Here is a 27023-nt window from a genome sequence, read left to right on the forward strand (position 1 = left end):
CGTGAACAACTCAAACAGGTATGTATTCATGCAGCTCTCTGATCCCATATGGCAAGGGCAGTCAGAGTGCTGACCTCCAGTTACTATTGGATCACAACTCCCAGCATTCCTCACCATTGCCTATGCTTGCAAAGTTTGATAGGAGTTGCAGTCTGACAACATCTGTAGGGCCCAATTTGCTCAGTGATGAGATAAGGGCACATAGGCATACCATTGAGCACATGGAGCTCTCTGGTTTATTCATGAGTTTACACTGGTTTATACTGGTGTTTCCTTTTTTCAACTGAATGGGATCCATATACCTAATTGTCTCTGCCATCCAACTGAACAGGAAATCCTTACATGCACAACTTATTTTGGGTATTCATATAAAATTAATTACTACTGCTAGTTAAACAAGCCACTGAGTTCTGCTCAGAATGAAATTGGACAGTGACTTTCTGGTTCTTCCCAGGATACGCTTGAGCCATTACAGGTAAGTAATATTCTATTACGATTTCTAGCAGTAATGGTTTCTGCTATGTGTCGTATAGTGTGCCATGTTGGAGACGTTTGTAAAGTGAAAAGAATTTACCCATGGAAATTTTCATTTAAGGCTTCAGATATTCAAAACAGAGGAGTGGTTTGAGAGACTTCAGCAGACTTCTAGTGAGTAGTTCTTATCTCCATAAAATGCACTTACATAGAAAGGTGCCTAGGATGATAACTATGCAGCCTTGTGTTGTGCCTGTTAACTTAGATCCAAGGACTGTAGAGTTCACTGGGAGTTATTTGCAAATGAGTCTGCAAAGGACTGCATTATTACACTGCAATCCATGTCTACTCAGACACATCTTATTAAACTCAATGAAACATACTCATGGATAAGTATGCAGCAGTGTTATTGAAACTATTAATTATAGCAAAGTGAATGCCAGGAATAGAGGTCCCTATTGCACAAGTGTCTAAAATGAACAATACAGATTGCTCAAACATATCAACTTTTCTTCCATTTGTCACCTACTCTCCCTCTCCTGAATGCTGAAACATGGCTCCTGACAAATTTTCCCCAGGGGAATGCTGCTTTGGTGGGTTCCCTCTAGTAAAGAGAAATGTCACATCATGGGAGCCCCCATAGGTATTACAGCCCAGATGCAGGGTTATTGTTTCAGTGAGACCTAGAACTATGATACCAGGATGTTTCAGTTGCCTATCTGAAATATGATTTAACTGGTTTTCTTTACTGAATATTTTATAATTTAACAAAATAGCTATTACAGATAAAATGTATACTGCAGGTTGGCACAGTTACTTAAACAGACATGACCAGAAAACAAGGATCTCGAAAAACAAAATTTTGTTATCTCGAAATATGTTCACTGAGGATTTCTACTATGCTTACAGGAAACAAACATTGTAATGACATAAACAATGCTTGCTAAGGACAGCTGGTTATAACAGACATATTCCAGAGATTGCGATAAAAATACTCTTGTATCAGCCATTTCTTATATCAAATAAAATAATTTAAGTACCGTCCACCCAGTTTAAGAGAAGTGAAACTCCTATCTGTCCTTCAAATATTTATACATCACATCATCTGTCACAGTGTGAGATTAATTCAGAAATCCCTTGGAACCTCATTCTAAAAGCATCTCCCAGTGCCCAGGCCTTAGAGACAAGCATGTACCAATTTATGAATACACATTTACTATTATGCCAAAATGGCCAATATTTTACAAGCTTAGGTCTTCCTCTTTATTGGCACCATCTTATTGTCCCCATGTCAAGATGAAACTGACACTGACATTACACAATCCACATTTTAGTAATTGCCAAAATAATTCCCAAAATTTTCTGACAGATTTAAGGCTTCAGATATTCCAGGCAGAGTAGTAGCTTGAGAGATTTCAGCAGACTTCCAGTGAGTAGTTCTTAGCGCCATGGAACGTACTCCATGGAAAGGTGCCTAGGATGATAACTATGCAGTCTAGTGTTGTGCCTGTTACTTAGATCTAAGTGACAAGTAAGACGTAACTGTGACTCGGGGTGCAAAGAAGTGGTAATCATATGCAATATTGTAAATGTGACACTGAAACTAACAAAAATTCTGTGTATATGAGTTGCCTGTGGGCATGTCTATTACTCCTTTGAAATCTAACTATTCTTTGAAACCTAACCTAACTTCTTTGAAGCCTAACACAGACACTGACACAAAACTATTTTTGGATTAGATTTTGTGCAGTGAACTTTTGTGTATGGCTGCTGCAAGCCACTTTTGTCCAGGAGTGTCTTCTCCAGATGTCTTCCTGTTTTTGTGCTACATTTCATCCATGTATATCTCATAACACTTTCCCCAGTCATTCCAGATGGAAGATGTTTGGTCGCCACCAAGTGGAAATGTCTTCCTGCTCCAGCTATAGTAGAGCGGCTTAATAAAGTGTGGTATATTATAATCAAACTAGGAGAAAAAAACACTTTGTAAATACAACCATTTGCTTTTACTTGTAAGATACTCTTTTACTTATCACATCTTAAGCAATATGCACTATAAATCTATTTCTGTTTACTCAGTCAACCTATGGGGTTTACATCCTAGAAAGTGTATTTAAGATTGCATCCTTAAAGGAATTTTTATAAGCATATATGGGTGATCACTTCAGTCACACTAAATTCATAATAATTGCAGAGGACAGGGGAAAACTTTGGTGTACAGGAACAAAAACACTATTTACATTTTTAACACAGTATACATGGATAATCAAAAGTTGCTTCAAATTATTTTTACCTATTGATTTAATGAATGAAACAGAATGAAATTTTTGAATTAATAAAACATTTGATAAAACATGTCATAAGGCAATCCTATGTATGTATATCCAGGCCTATCCAGTCCATTTTAAATCATGACTTTTTAATCTGTATATGAACTATTATGAGTGTAAGTGGGTCTAATTCCAACTCATTGCAGATACAGGATCTTAAGCCTCAGTTAATATGGTCCTGATGGAATTTTCCTTATCATTAATTTGTAACTCCTGGAGCTGCCCAAAACTAGATCAAGAGAGTTTCCCAGCCCTGGAAGCAAGCTTTTGAGATGCTTAAGATGTGAGATTTATAGAAAAACATTTCACTGTCACATCCTTGATCATAGTTCTTGACTGGGTAGAGTAGCAATAGCAATAGCAAGTACATTTCTATACCACTTATCAGTGAACTAGCATTCCCTAAGCGGTTAAAATGTTTAAGCCAATTGCCCCGAACAAGCTGCTTACTCCTTTTAATGATCTATGAAAGGATGTAAGGCTGAGTCGACCTTGGAGCCCTGCCTGGGATTGAACTCACAACCTTGTTACTGCAGTACTGGCATTTAACCATTGTGCCACCAGGGCTCCTTAATAATAGAATAATAGATTGCCTGCTCAACCTTTCCTAATTAAGTTACCCTTTGACTACCTGGGCTGATGGTAAAGTGGCCACACAGCCAGCATCTCCTCCTGACTACCTCCATTTCAATGTTATCCATTTATTTGGAAAGCTATCTTGACTGGAAAAGGCTGAAAGAAGGAGTGTTTTATTCACATTCTTCAGTTCCTCTTTCATCTTTTTAGCCTTTCCAAGCATCACCTTCCACTTCCCTCCCAGTCAAGCCCACATACAGTCAGATGATGGGGTCAGAGAAAAGCTGAGGAGCACGTCTCTTTGTTTTTATTAAGCAGCTTTACTAAAAGAGTTTGTTTGATTAATAAATAAATAAAATTTTTATTTCTATCCCGCTTTTTGCCAGGCAATCAAAGTGGTGTACAACAGGTTAAAATAATCTCTATATACATAATACCCTCCTTAAAACAAGATTAAACAATGTAAGATTAAAAACTACATATTAAAACCGACTAAGCTAAATAAAAATCATCATGGGCAGAGTTCACTGGATGGGAGGTCTTATTTGTGGCCGAGCATTTTATTCCAGGAAGGCTTGCCGGAAGAGATCCGTCTTGATGGCCTTTTTAAAGCTCTCTGGATTGGTAATTTGACGGATCTCGTCCGGCAGGCCATTCCATAAGTTGGGAGCGGTTGCAGAGAATGTCCTCTGGGAGGTCGCCGTCAACCTGGTCTTTAAGGGCTGTAATAAATTCCTCCCAGAGGACCTGACAGGGAGCCCTACGAGGCGGATTGTATGGAAGCAGATTGCTCTGGAGGTAGAGATAAAAAGATCGAATGGAGGGCTTCAATGTTTTAATTAGTGGAGTCCATGCCTCCCAGATGAAGGTACTTTTTTTAGGGTTAAGAACGAAATGCAGAATTCAGCTATAGACTGCATCCATAGAACAGACAAATTCATAATGATATGCTGGTTTGCCATTTGGTTTGTGATCTCATATATTAATTGTTCAGTACAAAAATCTAGAAATTAGCACAAACTTTGCAGAACTTTATCGACCTCATTAAAAGATTTCTGAAGATGAAGAGCAAGGGGATTGTTAGGGTCCGTGTTCAAGTGGCTATAATTTTTAAATAGCAAACCGTATGATTACTTCTTTGCCATGCTGAGCAGCTTGGAAAGAGCTCTTCCTTAGGCTAGATAGAAAGGGAAGGAAAAAAGGGAACTGGGAAGATTTTGGTTTCCCAAGTCTACAATATACTGAGGCTATAATCCTAAACAACTTAGAATAAGCCTCTGGAACTTAAAGGGACTTAGTTCTGAATAGACATGCATAGGATTGTAGAAAAAGCATCAATAGATGGAATGGAGAAAGAGTTATAGACATAAAAAGATTAGCTTCTCAGGTGTTAAGATAGCAGGATGGTCCATCAAGAGCTCTAGAGGACAGAGAAAAATCCTCCATCAGTGACACCTGGATATGAGACAGAGGATGTTCCCAAGTCACCTAGTTAAAGTGTTCTTCACTATGGTGAGTTGTACTGTGTATCTACCTAAGTTATAGTAATAACATCTCTATTTGCACAAGTCTATTTAAACCAGCGTGTGAAATTTTATGCATTTCCACCCTCCTTTGCTCTTCTTTTTGGTGATACATCACTGGCTCCCTGTTAAATGAAATCCTTCTCCTTTGTACTTAAAGCATTTTTAATGTGATTTTTTTTTTAAAAAAATAGCAGCTGGCACCCACTGTGCTAGTTATGGATGCATAACAGTAACGTATCTGTAACTGCTCTGTTTTCACAATCCCTACATAGTCATGATTCTATTGACACTATTGCCACATTTGTAACTGCCCTCCCAAAATCACTTTACCAGACAGTAGATCAAAAACAAATTTATTGAGAAAAGGAGGTCTGTTCAGCTGGCAGTTTGGTCATGGGTGGATGATGAACATTTTCACACGGGTGCTTACCATGGGTTAAGCGCCGGTAAAATATTCCTGAAGCGTGAGGGTGTGAAAGCCGGTCGTACTTCTGAAATGTCAGTGAAGCATCCACTTGCCTCTACCATCCTTGAATCATTCGCGGAGCAGCCATTTTCTATTAATGCAAAGTTCCCGTTAATCGGAAATAGCTGCTCCATGAATGATTCAAGGATGGTTGAGGCAAGGGGACACTTAACTGACATTTCAAAAGCATGACCGGCTTTCTCACCCTCATGCTTCAGGAATGTTTCACCGGTGCATAACCCATGGTAAGCACCGGTGTGAAAATCTTCAATGTTTCCACCTTCCTTCTGCCAGCAAGTGAGACTGCGAAAACCAAAACCAGGGCCTGTGTTGCAAGATCTCATCACAGGCTCAGGCTGCTGCCACAAGCAGAAGGAAAGTAACTTTATACCAATGTAGTTTGACACTTGGCTCAATGCTATGGAATTCTGGGATTAGTAATTTGGTGGGGCACCAGAGCTCTCTGACAGGGAAAGCTAAGTCTCTCACAAAACTACAAATCCCACAATTCCATCTCATTGACTAGTGCCAAATTGCTTTATTTCTGCAGTGTGACAGCAGCCTTGCTTGCTGATGGAAGTTCAGTATACTTAACAAAGTAGTCAATATAATCCAATAAGTATACTAATTTATTTCTAACTATACTAATTTATTTTTACAGCAATAAGGAATCTCAAACTTTTTGCAAAAAAGAAAGGAACAAAAGAAAGGAAGGAAGAGAAAGAACTAACAGCATCAGTATGAATTTATTCTGAAGTGAATGGTTATTGGAAATGTTTCAGGAACTAGCATCAGAATCATTTATTTTTCTTAACTTATTCCCCAAGAAGGGCACATGCTATGACATTCCTATTGAACTAATGATCCTGGTTCAAGATGACCTGGATTCTGCTGACTGCATTGTTAAGTGGATAGATACTTGCATGGCTGAAGCATACTATGGAGCTTGAGCAAGCCAGACAAAGGCAATGCTGGCATGATCCCTCACCTCATGTGACTGCTTACATTAAATCAGTTGGAGAACAGATTTAACTTGCATATTCAGTATTTTGGAAAACTGTGTTAGGGCTGCTGTCTTGCTTTGATTCATTTTTCCCTGTATAGTTTTCCCCACACTTACCAGCTGTGTAACCTTTCAAAGAGAAAGTTAACTCGGTGAGTTTTGCAGCTTGAAAAATGAGCTCAGGAATTAGAATAATAAAAAAGATATATTTTTAGCTTTTTAAAAAAACCCTTTGGAATTTGCAATATTTTTTTATGTATGGCTTGTGTTAATTCTAATGTACTGTATGACATTGATACACACACACTCTTTCACACACTGTTCTTGTATACAGCCATCTGGTTAGGTTAAATGTAGGATCATACAGCTCTGGCTTGATCTGTTATCAAGCTTCCATCGCATATTTCAAAGAGGTGTGCTGTGATTGGACTTCTTGGCTGGTACTAATGTTATTTCATTAACACAGTTTGACCTAAAGATTTGAAGGTACAGCAGAAGGCTGAGGGATGTATCTTCTTTCCCTGTTCAACCATAGTTGAAAGCCCTTCTGCAGCCCCCTCAAAAAGAAAGCGACAACACGTTTGCCAATATTGTTTTACACCTACTGAAGTTATGGTAAGCTCAGTAAATAACCTTTGCAGAAACTTCTCAAATACTTAGTGGCAAGGAAACACACACACACACACACACACCGCTTCATACCACTGTAAGCAGTCTCTAAGTGGTTTACAACTGTAAGCTAATTGCCCCAATCAAGCTGGATACTCATTTCAGCGACCTTGGAAGGATGCAATCCTGAGTCAAGCTTCAGCCATGTCTGGTACTGAACTTGCAACCTTGAGGTTTGTGAGTGAGTGGCTGCAGTACAGGCATTTAACTACTGTGCCACCAGGGCTCCTGAAATAATGCAGTTTGATACCACTTTAACTGCTACAGCATCATATAAAATCCTAGATTTTGTAGTTTTGGGAGGTACCAGCATGCTTTGAGAGAGAAGGCTGAAGACACTGTAAAACTACAACCCTCAAGAATCTTCATAGGATGGAGCTACAGCACATAAAGTGGTGTCAAACTGCATTATTTCTACAGTGCAGATGCACTCTTAGCGGCACAAAGCCCTCTCCTGTGGTTTTTCCCCAGCACCATGGATAGTAGGGATCAAAAGGCAGGTGACAGAATGCTCCTGAGCAAATATTCTGGAGAGGTATTATTCCTTCACGATAATCTGACAAATGGATGACCATTTGCCATCTAGCTTCCTGAAACATAATTCAGTGTTCTCTCTCAAAAGTACGAGGAGCACAATACCTAGTGAAAAACTGTTCACTTGATTAGACCTTTATGAGGCACAACAATATTACTCCTGCTACTACTACAACTAATTATAATGGCATTCGCAATCCATGTTAGGGATAAGATATTACTAGATATGGAAAATGTACAAAATTTTTGTTTTCCTTTGAATGACAGAAGCTAATATTAAGACTATATGTGAAAAACACTGTAAATTAGAACCATAAGCCTGGTATGCAAAGATAGTTCAAACTAGGCTGGATGATCTTAGGGCCAGTTCATGTATTATGGGCATGGAAATTGCTTCTTGGTGCGTTTATTGTAAACTACCACAATAACGATATTTCTCGCAGGCTGAGGTCCATAATCAGGTTATAAGGAATCATGTCACTTGCCCAGTCTTTGAGCTCAAACTGATACTCTGAGGGGAGTTCCTTTATTTGACCATTTCTATCATCCTTCCAAGTGGTTACAGACTATTGTACCACATGAAGTGCCTGCATGTGGCAAAATGTTTGGTTTGTATGGCTCCCGATCTGTGTAGAATGATGTGGAGGTAACCAACATCACTAGTGAACACTAGGCTTTAGCTGTTCCTGCCCCTGATTTAAAATCATTGGCTGATAGACTGTATCCCAGTAGCTGGTGGTGAGGGAACATATATAAGATGTGCTGATGGTGCAATTATACTGTAGAAATAATGCAGTTTGATACCACTTTAACAGCTACAGCTCTATCCTACAGTATCTTGGGATTTTTAGGTTTCTGAGGCACCAGAACTATTTGATAGGCAGCTCAACTGTTTCAAAGAGGGATATTGGTGCAGTATTATAACTGAACTAAATAGAACTAAAAAGAGCTAAAAGAGTCTGGAGAAATATAATTAATCAAAGACAAAATTAATCATGTATAATAAACTATAATGTATCTTATTCATAAAATGATAAATTTAAATATACTACAGAGTATCTTCTTCATTCTTTAAAAAGGCATTGTTTTTAGCATGAAAAGAGAAAAAAAAATCACAGAGCATCTAATATTTTACTAATTCATGTGTGTACGAGTCCTCTTGTACCCGAATACTCCAATTTTATCAAAGGAGGTTTCCTTACTTTACTGGCTCCCATGACTCCCGCTCAAAGCCCCTGTGAATTGATTGTGCAATTGAGGACTCCATGAGATCGACATATCTAACAACAAGTGGAGCAAACAGGTCTTGAAGATGTTTGTGGTATTTTCCATTGCACAAATTATCTAGAATAAATAAATAATAAACAATATATAAGAAATCTTGCACAGCAATCTCTAAACAATTACAATTATTGCACATACATATCTGAGGAAATAGACCAAATTTACAAAAGCTTAAGCTCAACTTCTTTTGCACAGTTAGTCTCAAAGGTGCAACAAGATCCCTTTGCATACCGATATTCTAGACGAACATGGCTATGTCTCTGAATTCTACCCACATATTTTTGAGAGCAACTTATTAGCAGCTTAAAAAGTTAATAATAATCAAGAATCAATTTCTTAATTAAAACAAGCAAATCAAGTCACACTCATTAGTGGAAAAATAGATGTGCAGTTGTTTCTGGTTACAAAAACACCAACATGCTTTGGTATACATAATAATAAATTTAAGAAGTTGTAAAATATGTTTGAGAAGTTGTAAAATAAAATAAAACATTTATATGGCTATTACATTAGTGAAAGGATGGGGAATCATCCCTGAGGGCTAGAGGCAACACAGGCCTCTCACCAGATCTTAAGAGAGCTTCGTAAATACCAACCCCACAGTTTTTTAAAAAAATTATTACTCAGAACATTCTTGTGACCTGATACTCAGGCAATTTTCCTATGTCTCTTTGCTCCCTGAAACCCAAGAAAGGCCTTTTTTCAATAGAATTACAGATTTGAAAACAAACCAAACCAAACCCAAACACCTTAGGCCTGAAACAGCCTCTCGACAAAAAAATGGTCCCTACCCCCTAGAGGTCCCTATACCCCCCTACAACCAGAAGAAGGGACACTGTTGCATCCCTGCTTGCTGGTGGGAGAGGAGTGGAAATGGCATTAAGGATTAAAAAAGATTGACAAAGGCTCTTTAGAGCAAACTCCTGCCATGTTACCATGGCCCTAAGTATGGATCTACCAAATGTTTGAGAAGACAACAACAAAGTGAAATCCCTTGCAACAGAAATACTATTTTAGGACTCATTTGGATGGTATTTTGGAATCTACACAGACCTCTCCAGAATGTGGTGTTGGAGGGGGTGGAGAATGAAGGAAGGCATGGTAAGCAATTTAGTCAACAAACATCCAGATTTCATAATGCTATACTTGGCCAGATATAGATCTCTTCTGTATCTTTGCTCGCTGTTGGTTCTGGAGACCTGTATGGGTATGTCTTCTTTTCTAAGAGTACAATATTCCAAAGATCTTACTGTTTTAGCATAAAGGCCCTGTGCTCTTCCTCCCATTCCGGAAAGAGACAGAGGAATGCTCTTTAAACAGAACAAGAAAATCATGCATCTTTTCCAAAAGGCTTTTTAAAAAACTGCAATGTATCCTGGAATAATAATCATAATCATAATCATAATTTAAAAACCACCTAGCCTCTTGATGTATTCAGAATTACCTGTGGCCTGTGGGTGAAAAAAGAGAATGTCCTGTGGTTGTTTAAACTCTCATCCCTAATAGCTATACCAACAGAATACCTCACTCCTTGTTTATGAGGGGATGATCTCCATTTAATCCTATTGTACATCAGAACCCTCAAAGTAACTAACATGCCTGTTTAAATGTAAGATCCATTAAGTTCAGTGGAAATTCCTGTCAAGTAACTAGGTTTGAGACCGCAGTCCCCAAACACCACATTTGGAAGTCTAAAGGTCATTCTTTATGCATTTCCAGAGGTGGCAGCTTTACTACTGCATATACTTTAAAGCAATTCATAATTGCTTAGCTCAGTACAGAGTCTAGGCCAGAGAAGGCCAGAGGCTCTAATTTCAGTCAAGCAATGGGTGCTGAGTCAATTGTAGATAGAAGTCAGCACACTGGACAGCTCCTTTAAAATTTAGCCTGAAATTCAGGACGGTTGGCAATGAATCCAACTGGAAATCACCTGGATGAAGGCCTTAATCCATACAGTCGGCCCTTCTTATACACAGATTTTTTATACACAGATTCAAGCATACACGGTTTGAAAATGTTCCAAAAAAGTATAAATTTACCTTGATTTTCCATTTTTTATTAGGGACACCATTTTGCTATGTCATTATATTTAATGGGACTTGAGCATACACGGACTTTGTTATACACGGGGGATCTTGGAACCAAACCCTAGCATATAACAAGGGTTCACTGTACAAGCAGTCTCCTCTTGAACTTCTTTAATCTGCTCTCAGTTGGAAAAACATGCCTATCCAGCTGATGTGTTTTAAAAGTGGCACAATTATCCAAGATGCATGATTTTCAAAAGTCATGGTGAGCACCAATCATTACATTAAACCATTTTGGTGACTATGGTGTGAAACCTGCAGATCGCATGGGACTTTTGTGCAGTGCACTCTTTCCTTCCAGCTTCCCCTAGGCCCCTCTCAAAATATCCAAGCAGAAAAAAGTGTTATTTTCACTACTGGAAGCCATTTTGGAAAGTAACATTGCCCTAATACAAGGTCTCCCTACATCTTGTTTTGTCTGTACCCTCAAGAGGTATTACAAATTGAAAGTAAATTTTCACCCATTTCTGGGTTTTTTAAATAGTTTCCACAGCATTTCTGAGACACCCCACCCCTTCTTTAAGGAAAAGAATTTATTCCTGTTTGCTTTGCTGCTGTTAGTTGATATCAGGTTGGCTTTTGACTTATGGTAACCCCATGAATGAGAGACCTTCAAAACAGCCTTATATTGCAGGTTGGGCTAATCTGGTTGCTACCTTCGAGGCCTTGAAATATAACATATAGAATATGGAGTATAATTTGTACAACAGAACATGTAGAGTACAGATGATGCCTCCTATCCTCGAGATTGGTAGCTGCAATTTAGCTTATCTGTAAAGAATAGCAGGTCTCTTGTGGTACCTAGTTCTTCCTCTGCATTTGAAAAAAGATGTTCTGCTTAGACATTCTTAGGACCTCCAACACAATTCTATGGCCAATTTCCACCTAAGCATACCACAGAATTGTGCTGGAGGGCCTAGGAATGCCTAGACAAATCTTTTCTTTAGGCAATCCTAGGTCCTCCAGCATGACTCTATGGTATGCTTGGGGTTCAAGACATTCATTTCAATAGAATTCACTATTATCTGCAATTTTCACCATCCACGGTAAATCTGAGAACATTTTCCTCATGGATATGGAGAACTACCTGTACATATACTGCAGAAAGTTATTTAAATGTGTATGTGTTTGTTTGTGGGAACAAAGCATCAGCCTAGCTCCAAGCAGAATGCCTATTATATTGTAAACAAAATAAGAAAATGTTCAGAAGATTTGATTGACATTAACCTCCCAATGGTTGATGCAATCTGATGGAAGGCAGCCAAAAGCCAATGTCTAGCAGTACCTGCGTTTGCTTATATTTTCTACAACAAATTGATTGGAGAAGAGGATTGTTGACATAAACAGTGCACTGTCAGAGCCTTTGTTTTGATTGGATCATACTGGACAGCTGATAGACTGGGCAAAAGCTAGGGAAAGATTAAAAGAAGCCAAGAAGAGAGAGAAATCAGACTGCTTTTGCAGTCTGCAACATATGAAGAGAAGACTGCAACATAACCTCCAAGCCATGCTGTTCTTGATAAACTGATAAACTGACCAAACATGTTGCTAAGAGAAACAACTTGCCTATGCTAAAACAGATATATTTTAGAGTCTGACTTTAATAATAAATGCCTGACATGTAAGTTTATAGACAGATAATGAATGCTGTTAGACTTAACAATGTCCAAAGATGTTAATACATTGGATGCTTGTTTAGAGATGTATAGTCACTCAACAGAAGAGATAGTATTTCTTAATGAATAAAAGGATGAGTTACATTGTTTAAGACAGTAATGTTCCTCTATGTGTTAACTATTAAGAAGCCTGCTAAAGAGTCAGAAAGATAAAGGTTCAGCCCTTATGAAGTTTATGTGCCATATAATGCAATGTAATTAATGGCACTATGTGTCCATGGTGGTGGAATTGTGTGCTCCTTTGAGGCAAAAGGCTATGCTGATGGTAGAAGTGCTGCTCGTAGGCTCCCCCATGTCTGACAGGCTTTTGCTGAAGAGCCAAACTAAATGGACCAAATAGCTACATGAAATGAAACAAATAAACAAGAGATAGTGCTAGAAGGTGAGACTTCCAGGTCAAAAGATACTCATTGAATACATACTTGGCACAGCAGACGACAACCGCAAGAAGCTCTGTGGCACTTGTGAGAAATAAAGCACAAGAAACAGACTACATTCTGACAGAGCCGCTGAAAGGTACAAAGACAGAATCTATTCTAGTTCTACGTAAAACCTATCAACAAATAGGGAAAATAAAAGGATGGCCCACAGAATGGAAACATTCAATATACATTGTAATCCCCCAAAAATGGGTATACTAGAGATTGCAGTAACCACTGGACCACTGCATTAATCTTTCATGCAAACAAAGTGATGCTCAAAATTCTACCAATAAGACTTTTACCATATATGGAGCATGGAATGCCAGATGTCCAAGTTGTATTCAGGAAAGTAAGAGACACTAGGGATCATACTGCAAACATACATTGGATAATGGAGGATACCAAAGAATTTCAGAAGAAAATCAATCTGTACTTTATAGATAATAGCAAAGCCTTTGATTGTGTAGATCATAAAAAAAACACCTTTAGATGGTGCTTAAATAAATGGGTGTGCCACAATGTTTGATTGCATAACCTGTACTCAGGACAAGAGGCTACCATCAGGACAGAACACAGAGAAACTGAATTGTTTACAACTGGCAAGGGAGTCATGCAAGGCTGCATTTCACCACACAATCGGTTTAATTTGTATGCTGAATATATCATATTCAAAGCAGAATTAGATTTGGAGGAAGGATGTATGAAAATTGGAGTAAGGAACATCAATATTTTAAGACAGGCAGATGACAGCTTACCATTAGCAGAAAATAGCAAAGATATGGAACAGTTACTGAAGAAAGTCAAGAAAAAAGTGCAAAGACAGGCTTACAGCTGTACATTAAGAAAACAAAAGTTATGATTTACATAATTTTAAAGCAGGTGATGAAGAAACTCAAGTAGTTAAAGATTTTCCATACACTGCCTCAATAATTAATCACAACTGAGAGTGAAATCAAGAAATCAGAAGATTTATATGAAGCTATGAAGGAACTAGCAGCTATGAAGGAACTAGGCAAGATCCTAAAGTGTAAAGATACACAGTTGAATAAAAAAGTTAGGATTGTCCATGCCATCATATTCCCCACTTCTATGTTTGGTTGTGAAAGTTGGACAGTGAAGAAAGCTGATGAGAAGAAAATCAACTCATTTGAAATGTGATGATGAAAAAGTGTTCTGTGGATACTGTGGATTGCTCAACAGACAAATAAATGGGTCCAAGAGCAAAACAAGCTTGAATCCTTTCTAGAAGCTAAGATGACTAAACTTAGACTGTCATAGTTTGGATATATCATGAGAAGACATAACTCACTAGTGTGATTTCTGGGTGAGAACTAATGGCAGGTTGATGCCCCTGTGCAAGTTCCTCAACAGGCAAAGCTTGACAAAATTAGTCACCTAAAAGGCATGTTCCAACCAGTGAATCTTTCCAGAAAAGAAGAGAATAAGATTAATCACATGTGTTCCAAAACAGTGTCCCTTGTAGGGAGACTGCAGAATTCATAGTGGTCTGAAGTGAACTGAGCAGGCTTGGGATTAACAACAGGCTCTGTTGCCTAAACAAGCCCCTAAGCAACACTGGATCTGCAAAAACTGCCACTTTCTTAATTGGCCTTAACTACTTAATTTACAAGTGAAGAGTTTTTCTGATTGGTGGTGAAATGAAGTCCCAGTGAATTGTCATCTTTCTATATACATGATGTGAGAAAATAAAGGCTATTTGCAAGGGTTTCGCTTAAAAACAAAAAGCTTAACAGTAGCTGATGGATGGGATTTCTTTTAAAACAAAGGAGAATGTTAATTATTAGTGTTTTTCCAAGTTGTTTTGTGGCAATATACAGTCTACGTTCAATTATGTTAAGATATGAAGTGGAATTAAGAAGGACACATTAGGAGGGGAGAGACTAGGAGATGATCGTACACAGAAAAACTGGTGGGAGAGATGTGGGATCTGTGGCGGGTTACAGACCGCCACTTTGTGGCAGTCTGCCGCCGCCGCCGCTTGCTCCGTGAGGGAGCCGTAGCAGCCACACCGCGCGGCTCCCGCACGGAGCAAAAAAGGAGCTCCAAAATGGAGCTCCTTCTTGCGGCGCCTCTATGATGTTGCGAGGCACCGCTGGCGCATTCGCGACATCATAGGCGCTGCGACACGTCTGGACGCTATGCGTCCAAGACGTAAAGATGACGGCGCCCGTATGAACAGGGCGCCGCCATTTTGTACGTATTCCATACGTACTAGGGTTAGGGGGGTGCGGAAACACCGCCCCTTCCTAACCCTAATACGTATGGAATACGTATTTTTTGGCGGTCTGTAACCCGCCTAAAAGACCAAAACAGGTCTTATAGCATTTACCCATGCCTGGGCTGTAGGCAGCCCATATTCACCCGGGGAACCAGTCTACAATCTGGACTTCTTTCATTCTTAAAAAAGCGGTGGGAGACGTCCAAGTTATAGATGGGCTTCCTGGGTAGATACAGGCTGCCTACAGCCCTGGCACAGGTAAATGCAATAGGACTTGTTTTTGTCTTTTAGATCTGCGTCTCTCCCACTGGTTTTTATGTGTGTGATAATCTCCTAAATGTGTTATCGTTGGGGTGGATTTCTGTGATGAAAAAGAATGTTTTGCCCAGAATGATGGATCTAACTCAGACAACATCTGTTTTGATAACTGATGTATTACTTAAGCAAGGGCAAGGAGATGTATTCCAAGTTTGTTAGTCAGGGGAAGAAGCCAAGAGTTAAATATGAAGTGAAGAACAAGTTAAAGAGCACAAGTTAAAATGAGTTAAGCATTTTGGCTATAACAGACAGATGGATTAATAGGAAAATATATGGTCAAAGGGACTGAGATTTGTATTATGTCATGATTTTAAAGAGGGTTTTTTATAAAATGAATTTCTAGAAGGTGATGTATTGTTACAAGTTATTAGATAAATTGCTTACAATATATAAAGGATTGAAGATGTAAGATTTCAAAAATTAATTTTCAATTAAAACTGGAACTTTTCACTTTCGGAATGATGGATATACAGTTGGAAAGGAGCTATGGAAGATTAATTTAATACATGATTACTGCAGAAGATTGTTATTTGCAAAAGATGGAAGAATTCAACATTATACACATGGAGGAACGGCCATGGATAAAATTAATAGAAATGGACAAAATACTTGTTAGTGACATTAAAAAAATGCATCAATTATTTCTGTTGCTTCCTTGACTATGAATATATTGTTATGTTTTTCTTCTACATTTATTGAGAAGATCAAAATAATCAGTGGATATCATTTTTAAATACAATAACTCTATGACGAAAAATTGGGAAATAGTAAAAAAAGGGTTAGCATTAGCCCAACAGTTTTGCTCTATCAAAGAAAGAACATTAAATGGCTAAAATACAATACATACAATCATTACGAAGGGAATCATTTAGGAGCTGAAAGAGTGGAAAGCTGTCCCAAGTATCTGGGGGCTGGACCTCTAGCGCAGAATCCATATCTACTGCAAACAATGAGAGGAAGGTTTCCGCATGCTCAACCATTAAGTCTGACCACCACGCAAAGGCCTTCAAAATGCCATAGAGAGAGGGAAGAATAAAAAAGAAGAAGGCGTTAGTGCTATTCTTAACCAAAATAACTCTTATCCCTGTTCAATAGGCATTTTTTAAATAATAAAAAAATAGCCCAATGAACATTCAACAGAAAACTAGCTTTATTGTAAAGAGAACAGGAATAAAAAATGCTGAAGATAAGGTGCAAGAAGCATAATATATTAATTAAGCACTTTCTACTTGTAGGTGGCAACTTCTTAAGGATGAGATCAGATCTGTAGAATTCTACATATCTGTAATGCAACCAATAAGGTGCGTCTGTTCAGTTTACAATAACCCACTTAATTCTTTTTGGATCATGCTATGTACTAGAAGGGTAAACTAGTTCTTTGTCTAAAATATAGAACCCCTGGGAGTTTCTTCACTGTGTTTGTGGGTTTTCTGCTTTTCTTTCCCACAAAGTTCTTGTCAATTGATCTAGATTATTCTAGTGTGAAGGTAGGAAAGGCATTGGGATATAATGTCCTCTAAATACCCCACATTTACAATTCAGAGTCAAGCAGTAGATAAAAGAAAGCACCTACCTTAATATTACATGTTTAAATTTTAAAGTCATAGTTTGTCTCATTGGATTGGGAAAAAAACAATTAATTTTAGAATGATGTCATTAGAAAAACCATCCACAGTCAAGCCAGGATGTGAATATGGTAGGAAATAAGTCTAAAGTTGAAAACCAAGAAATATCAGTGAAGTAACTCATTGTCATGCGCATGGGTCCTTAAGAATTCACTGTACAGCTTCTCTGAATTGCCATTCACATCATACATGACTCAGATGTGAATGTGCCTGGAACACATGCATGCGTGTTTAAAACCACTTCTGGCTTAGGAACATGCAGTATGAGTGGTGAGGTCAACAGGACCTTGTGCAGTAACTCTTATGCAATACAGAAACTACCCAGCAGCTCCCTGTTTATACATGGTAAGAAATATCACTAGTATTTTTAAAGGGCAGAGACCAACTTACACTTGAGAGGTAGATCAAGGGCTTAGTATATTTGATTTTACTTGCTACCGTATTAAGATCTATCAAGGAGGCCTGGCTCCATGCTTCCTCTTCTAGGGTAGTAACCCTGTTATCTGACAGAAACAATGCCTTTTTGCATTGTATTGTATTTGTATTGACCCCAAAATTGTGTTAAATGCTCCACTTAGACGTCTGGTCTCCCTTGAGAGGCAGCTGACAATCTCACTCACCAGGCATTTCAGAGTTAGCTAGAGAGCTTTGCTGTAGTTTTTTTCTGTTGTTTTTGCTGTTGTTTTTAAATCTTTCTTTCAGCTGGTAACCACATATATATATATATATATATATATATATATATATATCTTCCCTGCTTCCTTCTTCCTCCTGTGTATGTGTATGTGCTTCAAGTTGCTGGTTGACTTATACTGACCCCAATGAGTTTCACAGGATTTTCTTAGGCAAGGAATACTCAGAGGTGGTTTTGCCAATTCCTTCCTTTAAAATATAGCCTATAGCACCTGATGGTGGCCTCCCATCCAAATACTAACCAGGACTGACCCTGCTTAGCTTCCAAGAGGTGACAGGGGGCTGTCACTGTCACCTTCCCCCAGTAGAGACCAGAAAATAGTACAGCATGGCTTAGGGAACAACAAATGGGATAGTTTGTGGTGAGGAGGACAGAGAGAAGAGGAAAATGAGCAGAAATCCTGCTAATATCAAAATGCCTCCTCTAGACTTTTGAGAATTCCTCTTTCTTATTCATCAGAAAGGTTCTATGATACTTTCTGTAAATTATTTGGTAGCTCTGGTACTCTCTTCTGTCAATGTGATGCTGAATGCTGCCCTATGTGAGCATTTTGGGGGCATTTAGTCAAGAAAGACTACAAATACAATGAGTATATAAAACAGAAAAGAACTGGTTTGTAATTAATTTTGTCAATTGTCAATGTATACTTTTGTCAGTGAGGGGAAAACATGGAAGATTCAGTAGAAGTGAAGAGATATTTAACTCCTAGCTTATGAACGTCAACTGGATTCTTCCAATAATAATCATGGTAAAAACCACCTTACCATTATTCACTGAATAGCCTAGTTTAATAAATTTTCCTTTCCCTCAGCAGTGGGAATCATGCAGTCCACTGTAGCTTATATGACAGCAATACTGGTTCAAATGGTTCTAATATTGGTTCTAATTGGTTCTATTACCTGTAACCTAGTATAGCCTTAATATTTTCTGTAATGTCTTTTTTGTATATACCAACTAATTAAGGATATGCTTTAACTGAGAACCTGCTTTTATAAGACTTGCTCACACAAAAATTTCATAAGCTCACATTAATAATTGTCATTTTGGGGGATAAAAACAACGTTATAACACTACATAATGAATCAGTTTGGATAGGCAGGGATTGAGGACACCTCTCAATAATTCTATCTGTAGATAATATATAAACGGATTCTCAAGGAACAGCAAAATAATGTTTTCTCCAAAGGCCAACATAATTATCCCAAAATTCTGCAAATAAAAGCCAGTTTTCACAAGTCAGAAAAAGAGCTAAGGTTTTAGAAAGTGAAAGGAAAGGAACACAACAATTGTCAGAAAACTATATTTTTCATTCTACGAGTAAAACTTGCACTTAATAAGTCTGCTCATTCATGCCCAAACTACTGTCCTGTGATAAAAGCACCTCATTTCTTTCTTCAAAATGAGAGCTGTAACATCTTGTTACTCTATAGTCCTTTTCAACAGAATAAATTTTACTTGCCATCTACTTACCTTCTGTGTTATAAGCATGTAAAGGAAGTGACCTATCTACAGCACCAAGCTATGATTTTTAAAAAATCATAACCATGGAAACATGTATATATGCATGTCTTTAAGGAGGTAAAATACATATATACATATTAATACATACATATATACATAGGGAGAGAGAACTGAAGAATCAAAAGCCTGTCACTGCTAGCACCTTGTAAAATCCCCTACTTTTGTTAAGGAAAAAAAAAAGATATCAAGTGTGAGGAAAAAAATAGGCTAATGGCATGAAAGCCCATCTACTATGCTGGAATCTAGACACCTATCTTATGTGGGCCTAAGGACATCATTTAGAATAGTTTACTTGGAACCTCCTACCCTCAGATTTCTACACATTACTTTGGAAACCCGCAAAGTTTCAAAAGTTGATTGCCATGTGTGATAAATTTGTTTTGAAAAGGGTACAGGGTTTCTGTAGCTCAATGGCTGAGATTCAAAGCCCTTTTGTTTACATGGAACTACTCTGTTCTTTGTGTGCTGGGCACATAATGTAATGAACAGTGTCTTTACTGTTTTCTGAGATTGAGGGGGAGTTTGTTTTATTTGCTAAAATCAACTATGAATTAATTTAGGAGAAAAGATTTTTCCTGGTAATGTTCTTCAACACCTTCCCTCTGATTATTGTTTCTCCTTAGTGCAGTTACAATTGCAGTAAGGAATGCAAAAAGGTGTGCCCAGCAACAGGTGTGTACATTTCAGAAGCCTGTGCATTTTAGAATTTGCTTCAATGTGCTTATGTTATTGTAAACGTAAACGATGTGCTGATGGTGAATAAGCAGTGTACACTAAATAGATGGATGAGTCACTTCTGAAAAGAAATTCAGTGACCTGAAAGCTACAAACTAAAACAAAAAATAATTTAATGTCTATATTCATGCATTAAAGACATAAAACCAGGTAACATGGAATAAAAAGTCATGTTCAGCCAACATCTTTTACCTTAAATTATTTTATCCTACACTTAATGTGTACTAATTTTACTTATCATTCTCTAAAACTTTTAATGAATTTGGCTATGTTTCTTTAAAGAATGACCCAGACTGTTTCAAAGATTATGTGGCTGTTATTTCCAATGGTCCCTTTCCACATGATTTTGGCAAATTAGGCACAGCAAAATCATGTGTTTTGCAGGATAGGAACCTTAGCAACATTTGTGTATTTGGTTAACATCTCTCTCAATGTGGTGAAATGCTTCAGTTATAGAACCTGTGCCATAATATAGCCTTAGCCATTTGCCTTCGAGTTTATTTATGATCAAACAATAATAGAATTTCTCAGGCCAAGATCCCATACACTTTTAGCACAGTGTAAATATGCACCATGATAGTTATTCTGGGTCCTAGGACCTTATCAGACACAGGGCAAAATGTTATCCAAATGTCATGAAAAGGTTGCAGAAACAGGATATCCTGTTATTCAGAAAATGGCTTCCCCGCAAATGATTCCATGACAGGAACATAGCGGGAAGCCTCAGTTGCACTTTAGAAGTGCCACGGATGATCATATCCTGGCGCTTCTGGAACATTTCTGGAACATTTGGATGATGTTTCGCCCACGTGTGATAAGGTCCCTAGTTTTCACCCAACTATACAATGGTTGACAAATAGTACTGTGTGCCCTAGTGAAATTATCGGTTAAACCGGGGACTGAATTTATACAGTCTCTGAAAAACTGCAACCATGTACACAGACGCCACCCCTTAAAAATGACCTCAATCTTTATAAAGAATATATAAAGATTTTATAAAATTTTAATAATTCCTATTTATAGACAGTGATAGTGAGATGGCAAGTAACATTATGTTCCTTATTTACATGCCACCTTTCTGAATTGTACCACTAGCTTCACAATAGCATGAAAACAGATGTTGCTTCACTATCCAATGTGGATAATCTCTCTCCATATGTAAATATTGTATATACCAGAACAATACACACAATGAACAAAATCAGAGGAAGGCTATTGCTATCTTAGCTAGTCATTTGTCTCTCATATCTATTACCAGCAGGGTGAACTATAGATCAGGTGTATGCTGAGCAACAAGGGTAAAACAACAGGCTGAGGAAAGAGCCCAGGCAGGTAGGACAGGTATTAGGATGTAACTGCAGTGCTTGTAAAAATATATCCATTGCTACATGCATGGGCTGGAGATAATTTCCCCCACATTGGCCGTGTCATGTAGGGCTACAGTTCCACAAGCACTTCAAACTGAAGTTGCTGTTACATTCTTTGGATCCAAAGTTACCAAGCAAGGATGACCCAGGGAAAATCCCATTAGGAAACATGGCACCGAGAGGACATGCACGAAATATGACAGGAGGTGACTTGTTTCATTCAGTTTAGTCACATACCTCTTTCCCCTGCCAGGATCATCCAAGATTGAATGAACAGTAGAAAAACAGGGAGGAAATTTAAATATGCAATCAGGCATTAGTTGGGATTTGAGGATTGTTGTGCACTAACAATAAATTAGTTTTACTTTGCTTTTATTTATTTTTAAAATGGTGAAATTATTTATGTTAAAATGTATTTAATGAAATATAGAAATGTCAATGAGAAGGAAAGCAGAAAATATTGGGCATTAATGTAAAACGTTATAAACAGATGCTAGTTTTATCTGAATTTTAAGAGGATAATTTATAAAAGGTATCACAAATCACTTCAGTTCTCAAAGAACACTGGATATAGAACTAATTCCATATATCTGACAGGGCCATATATTGGGGAGGAAAATTTTCCCATGTAATGACAGATGTACACTGACTTTATAGGGGTCAGAATGTTATCTACAAATTAGTATATGTGTCTGAAACCTTATGGGACTTGAAGCTATATTTGTCAGAATTTCTCTCTCTGTGTCTACAGATATCCAAATGCAGCAGTGCCAACAGAGATATGATCCAGTGCAGAGCATGTGGGGTATAGCTGCAAAACCTGCCCCTTTTTGACTGGCAGCCCTTCTTGTTCTTACTAGTAGATCATATAACCAACATGGGGTTTCCCTACATTCAGCAGATCCTAGCACCTCAAGAGGCCCACCAGTCTCTGCAGCTGACTGATGGGATCTAGCCCATTTAGCAAGATTGGACTAAAGGGTCCAATTTACTTGCATATGCTGCATATTAGCTGCACTGTAGGAAGGTAAAGAAAAAAGAAAACACTAAAAGAGGTCTTGCAGTGGTTGCTGCTATACCGAGCAAGACACCACCTTGCATGCTTGTTCCAAGATTGGGAAACTGCCATCTGATCTGGTGATTTCTGCTTAAAAGGAAGCTCAGTTTTACCCAGTTTTTGGGCTGCTATTAAATAACTTATATATTTTGTTCAAGTAACTAGAACTAAAGAAGCATTCTTCAGCATTATTTAGTTTCATCCATAATTTCATGCCTTCTCTTTCCAATACTGCTGAACACTAGTTATTTTGGTGTATGTCCATATGAGAACTTTCCCACAGATCAAGAAGGGGAGCAGAGATATTTGGTTGGAATAGGCTAATTTTGGGGTGATGCAGGTTGGTAAGGCAAATTCATTACCAAGTGGTACGCATCCTTCTTTATCCCCCCCCCCCCCCAATCCTCTTTACTATTTAAAAGCACTGCTGCAGCTCAGTAGCAGAAATATAGGGCTGTAGTCTCTGGAAACAGGACAGTAATTCCCCTTGGAAGATGCAACAAAATGGAATTGCATCATTCCCATGGCACTGAATGGAGAAAAAGGGTGGCTGAGCCAGCCATTCCCCATCGCACAATACAGCGACAATGATGTAATGTCACTGTGCAGTAGCATTCCAAGAGAATTTACATTCCAGTTTCCAAATGGTCATGGCATATGTTGGGGCTTCGTTGAGCCACAGTAGAATTTTTACACTGGATAAGGGGAAAGGAAGGACTCCTTGGACTATCTCATAATGAATTTATAAGCAGTGTTTTCCACAAAAAATTCTGAAGAATTTCTTTCAAGGTTGCCAGATTTCCCATCCTGACATTTGTTGGAAAAGTTGGAAAGAAACATCTGTTAAAGGATGAAGTCCCAGTCCCAATATACACAACTAGTTTAGTTGTCAACTCAAGTTGATTAAGGTGTCCTATTGGCTGTTCAGTATGGCCTTTACAATCCTCCTCAGCATACCCTAAACCACCCACACCTTTAATTCAACACCTTTTACTTTCTTGTTATTCATTTGTTATAAATATTTAGTCATTTTATTTCTACCACAAGACTCAGAAATAAGTTTAGTATTAATGAAATAAGTAGTATTAATGAAAAGCTGATTTTAAAGGTGAATATTACCCATATAGATAAAAAACAGATATTAATCTAATTTGATTTTTGAAAGAGTTATCAAGCTGGAAAAGACAGGAATCTAATTTTGCAATTGTGCTTGTTTCCTTCAAATTCCATGTGGATTTGGGATTCTGACAAACTTCACAGGAAATCTTAGATGAAATGTTAAGGCTCGAATGGTCCCTAAGAAGAAGAAATGGTGAGAATCTTATCCATCATGAACTGCTTTTGTTAAGTTAAACTGAGCTAGCATGTGAGTGGGGCTTAAATACAGTGGCCCTTGTATTTGAATAAGTCTTTTAATGATATTTCCCTGCAAGATTCTTTTAATAATAGTTGTGTTATTTTGAGGAGACAGTTGTCTTGTCTTGTTCAATGTTCACCTTATAGTATAAAGAACTAGAAGTGCAATACAGACAGGATCATATTTGCTTCAGTAGGTGCCTGCTCAGAAAAATTTAGAGGACTGCTGCTCACCTCTGCATGATGTTCTTCATTCTGTTGCAGAACTTCAATAACCAATTCCGCCAAGCGAATTGTATCTTCTAGCTTTTTGGCAGGTGTGACTAACCGACCTACATTTTCTGTAGTACAAGAACTTGAATTAAAATGGAGTGAGATAAGACAGGCTCAATGTAAGGCCAATAGATTAGATGGTTAATCAAATAAAACAAACAAAAAACGAAACAAAACAATAATTATAATTTTAAAAATCTACAACATGCAAGGGTTAAAATGCTGTGTAGTTAGTATTGAGCAAACCATAAAGCCATGTTTGTTGTTCTACTTTGCAAACAATGCTCCAGTTTTGAATTTTATATGTGGTAGAAATTGTTTTCCACTGTACATCACATAAGAGGTAACTGAAACTGAGAATTCACATTTTCTAGAGACAGACCCATAGTACTATTTGCTTGGCGAATATGTGAATACACAGTATAGTTCGTCTGGTTGATATTAAACAGCATTGTAATTTTGCGGTTTATATATCCTGTTCTAGAAATCAGTAATGTTGACCACTGCCTTTAAGATATGATATCAGTGGATCTTCAACATCTTAACTCTAAATTTGCAAGAGCAGGTGCTCTCTGCAGTCTTTTATTCTCATTTATGCACTCTCTACAGTAGAAAGTAGTTTCTCTTTAGAACAGCAAATGGCCTTTTCATACAGGAACACATATGCAACATGTCAACACGTGCACTGACAATAATGGAAAAAAGAAATTTACTGTATTTTCTGGCGTATAAGACTACTTTTTAACCCAGGAAAATCTTCTCAAAAGTTGGGAGTTGTCTTATACGCCGGGTGTCGTCTTATAGGGCAGGTGCTGAAACTTCTGAGCTGGACTGGAGAATCTGTGGTTGCCGCATATGGTAGGGGGAGCTCAAAATGGCCGCGGCCGCATCCCCTCCGTATGTGGCAACCATATAAAAGCAGGAAGGGAGGTGCTATACAAGTACTGTAGAATAAAATCTTGGAGACAGGGAGGGCTGGGCAGGCAGGGAGAGCTGACCAATGCAAGCAGGCTTTGCATACAACAAGTTTTCCTGCTAAGTACCTGCATGTCATAAACATTTGAATTAAAATTACCATGTTGAAATCAAATCTGATTTTTAAAATTTTTATTTGGTGTGCGTTGGAAGAGGGGTAGTCTTATACGGCGAGTATACCCCAAACGCTATATTTTAATTGGAAAAGTTGGGGGTCGTCTTATATGCCCAGTCATCTTATATGCCGGAAAATACGGTATTTTACTCCAGTGTACTTTCATGGGAATACAAAGAGGTAGGGCCTTTGTTCACATCCTCCAAAATCTAAATGCAAATTCAGGTATACATAAGGGATGAGTGAATCATTTTAATTGTAGTCAGTATTACTCTCATATGTGTTCAGCAATAGAGCCATTTGTTCTATAGTTTTTGAAATATACATGTATCTTCATATTTAAATACTTATTTCTAAGTCCATTTTATCTTTGGGTATGTATTTTAAATGAATTTTGAGATGAGAACACTACATGCAAGTGCTCAAGAACTGCAGAATGTTGTGGATGACGAGGTTTCATCTGCTTCTTAAGACTGGAAATGCTGCTTCATACTGGAATTCAAAAATATGGAATAGTATAATCAGATGTAAATGATTGCCTGTGGAGTAGGGCGGGCTAGCTCTGGGAATCCAGTAGCTTATTTACACCTTTTGGTGCTCACCAATGCAGTATCCCCACTTCAGTAAAATCAGATTTGACCTAGTCTGTTTCTAATTTTGTAAAACTACTTTAGGGCAGGTTTTTATTTCCAGCTAGGTGGATCCAGGAGGGTCCCGTAAGCCACATGATCCCCACCTGGGCTGTAAAGCACCAAAATGTTGGGTCTTGCAGCAGTAATAGTATGTTTTAAAGGGTATGAATAATGTTACAATCAGTGCTTTTTTCTCATAACAGCATTGCATGAAGTGGCAACACATTTATGCTGAATCTTCAGGGTCAATGGGAGATTTGGGAAAGCGTGAAATATTTGACAAAGAACACCTACGGTGTCATATGCAATGGATGACATTACACTTCTTGTGGTGTGCACTTAAGTCATTTCTAATATATAGTGACCCTAAGGTGAACCAATCACAGGTTTTCTTGGCAAGATTTGTTCACAAGATTTTGTCTTTGCGTTCCTCTGAGGCTGAGAGAGTATGACTTGTCCAAGGTCATCTGGTAGATTTCCATGGCTGAGCAAGGACATTAGTTCTTTAAATAGTGGATGACACTTTTTGTGAATTCTATATTAAAGGCACAAAAGAACAGTCCTCCTTTGCATTCGACTGCCTATACAAAGTTCACTAAGCATCAGCCACACTCAATGTCTAGTTCAGAGATAATGGCATATTAGACAGAAAATGGATGTTGTGACTATATGCTCTTTCTTATCTGCTTATTTCATTTTGAATACTTCTGGGATTTTAAATCCTTACTTTTCCATTATATTTACAGTGGGCCCTTGTTATCCGTTGGAGTTTGGTTCCAGGACCCCTCATAGATACCAAAATCCATGTATGTTGAAGTCCCATTCAATACAATGACAGAGAAACATGTTATCTTTTATACAAAATGGAAAAATCAAGGTATGCTTTTTGGAATTTCTATACTGTAAAAGTATTTTCAAGCCATATATGCTTGAATCTATGGATAAAAAAAATCAGTGGATAAGGAGGGCTGACTGTAAATTGGTAAACTATGGTTTAATCTGTGTTTACTAGCCAGGATTAGGAATGGAAAGAATACTTTAAAAAAAATTTAATGGCTGAAAACTATGC

At 37.9% G+C, this 27023-nt stretch overlaps 1 protein-coding gene across 21 annotated transcripts in view; it reads right to left on the reverse strand.

Moving 5' to 3' along the window:
* The window catches only part of CADPS (calcium dependent secretion activator), a 452259-nt gene that overhangs the window by 91516 nt on the left and 333720 nt on the right, over positions 1–27023 (reverse strand). For all 21 annotated transcript variants that reach the window (XM_089518937.1, XM_089518931.1, XM_089518899.1 and 18 more), the window contains 3 exons: positions 24194–24300; positions 16452–16608; positions 8781–8922 (listed from right to left, as the gene is read on the reverse strand). In XM_089518937.1, the coding sequence (XP_089375063.1) occupies positions 8781–8922; positions 16452–16608; positions 24194–24300 (406 nt within the window). The remainder of the gene's footprint in view (positions 1–8780; positions 8923–16451; positions 16609–24193; positions 24301–27023) is intronic.

The sequence above is a fragment of the Sceloporus occidentalis genome, unplaced genomic scaffold (genome assembly GCF_023333645.1).
Source record: "Sceloporus occidentalis isolate IW3139 unplaced genomic scaffold, rSceOcc1.0.p SCAF_1, whole genome shotgun sequence".
NCBI classification, from domain to species: domain Eukaryota; kingdom Metazoa; phylum Chordata; class Lepidosauria; order Squamata; family Phrynosomatidae; genus Sceloporus; species Sceloporus occidentalis.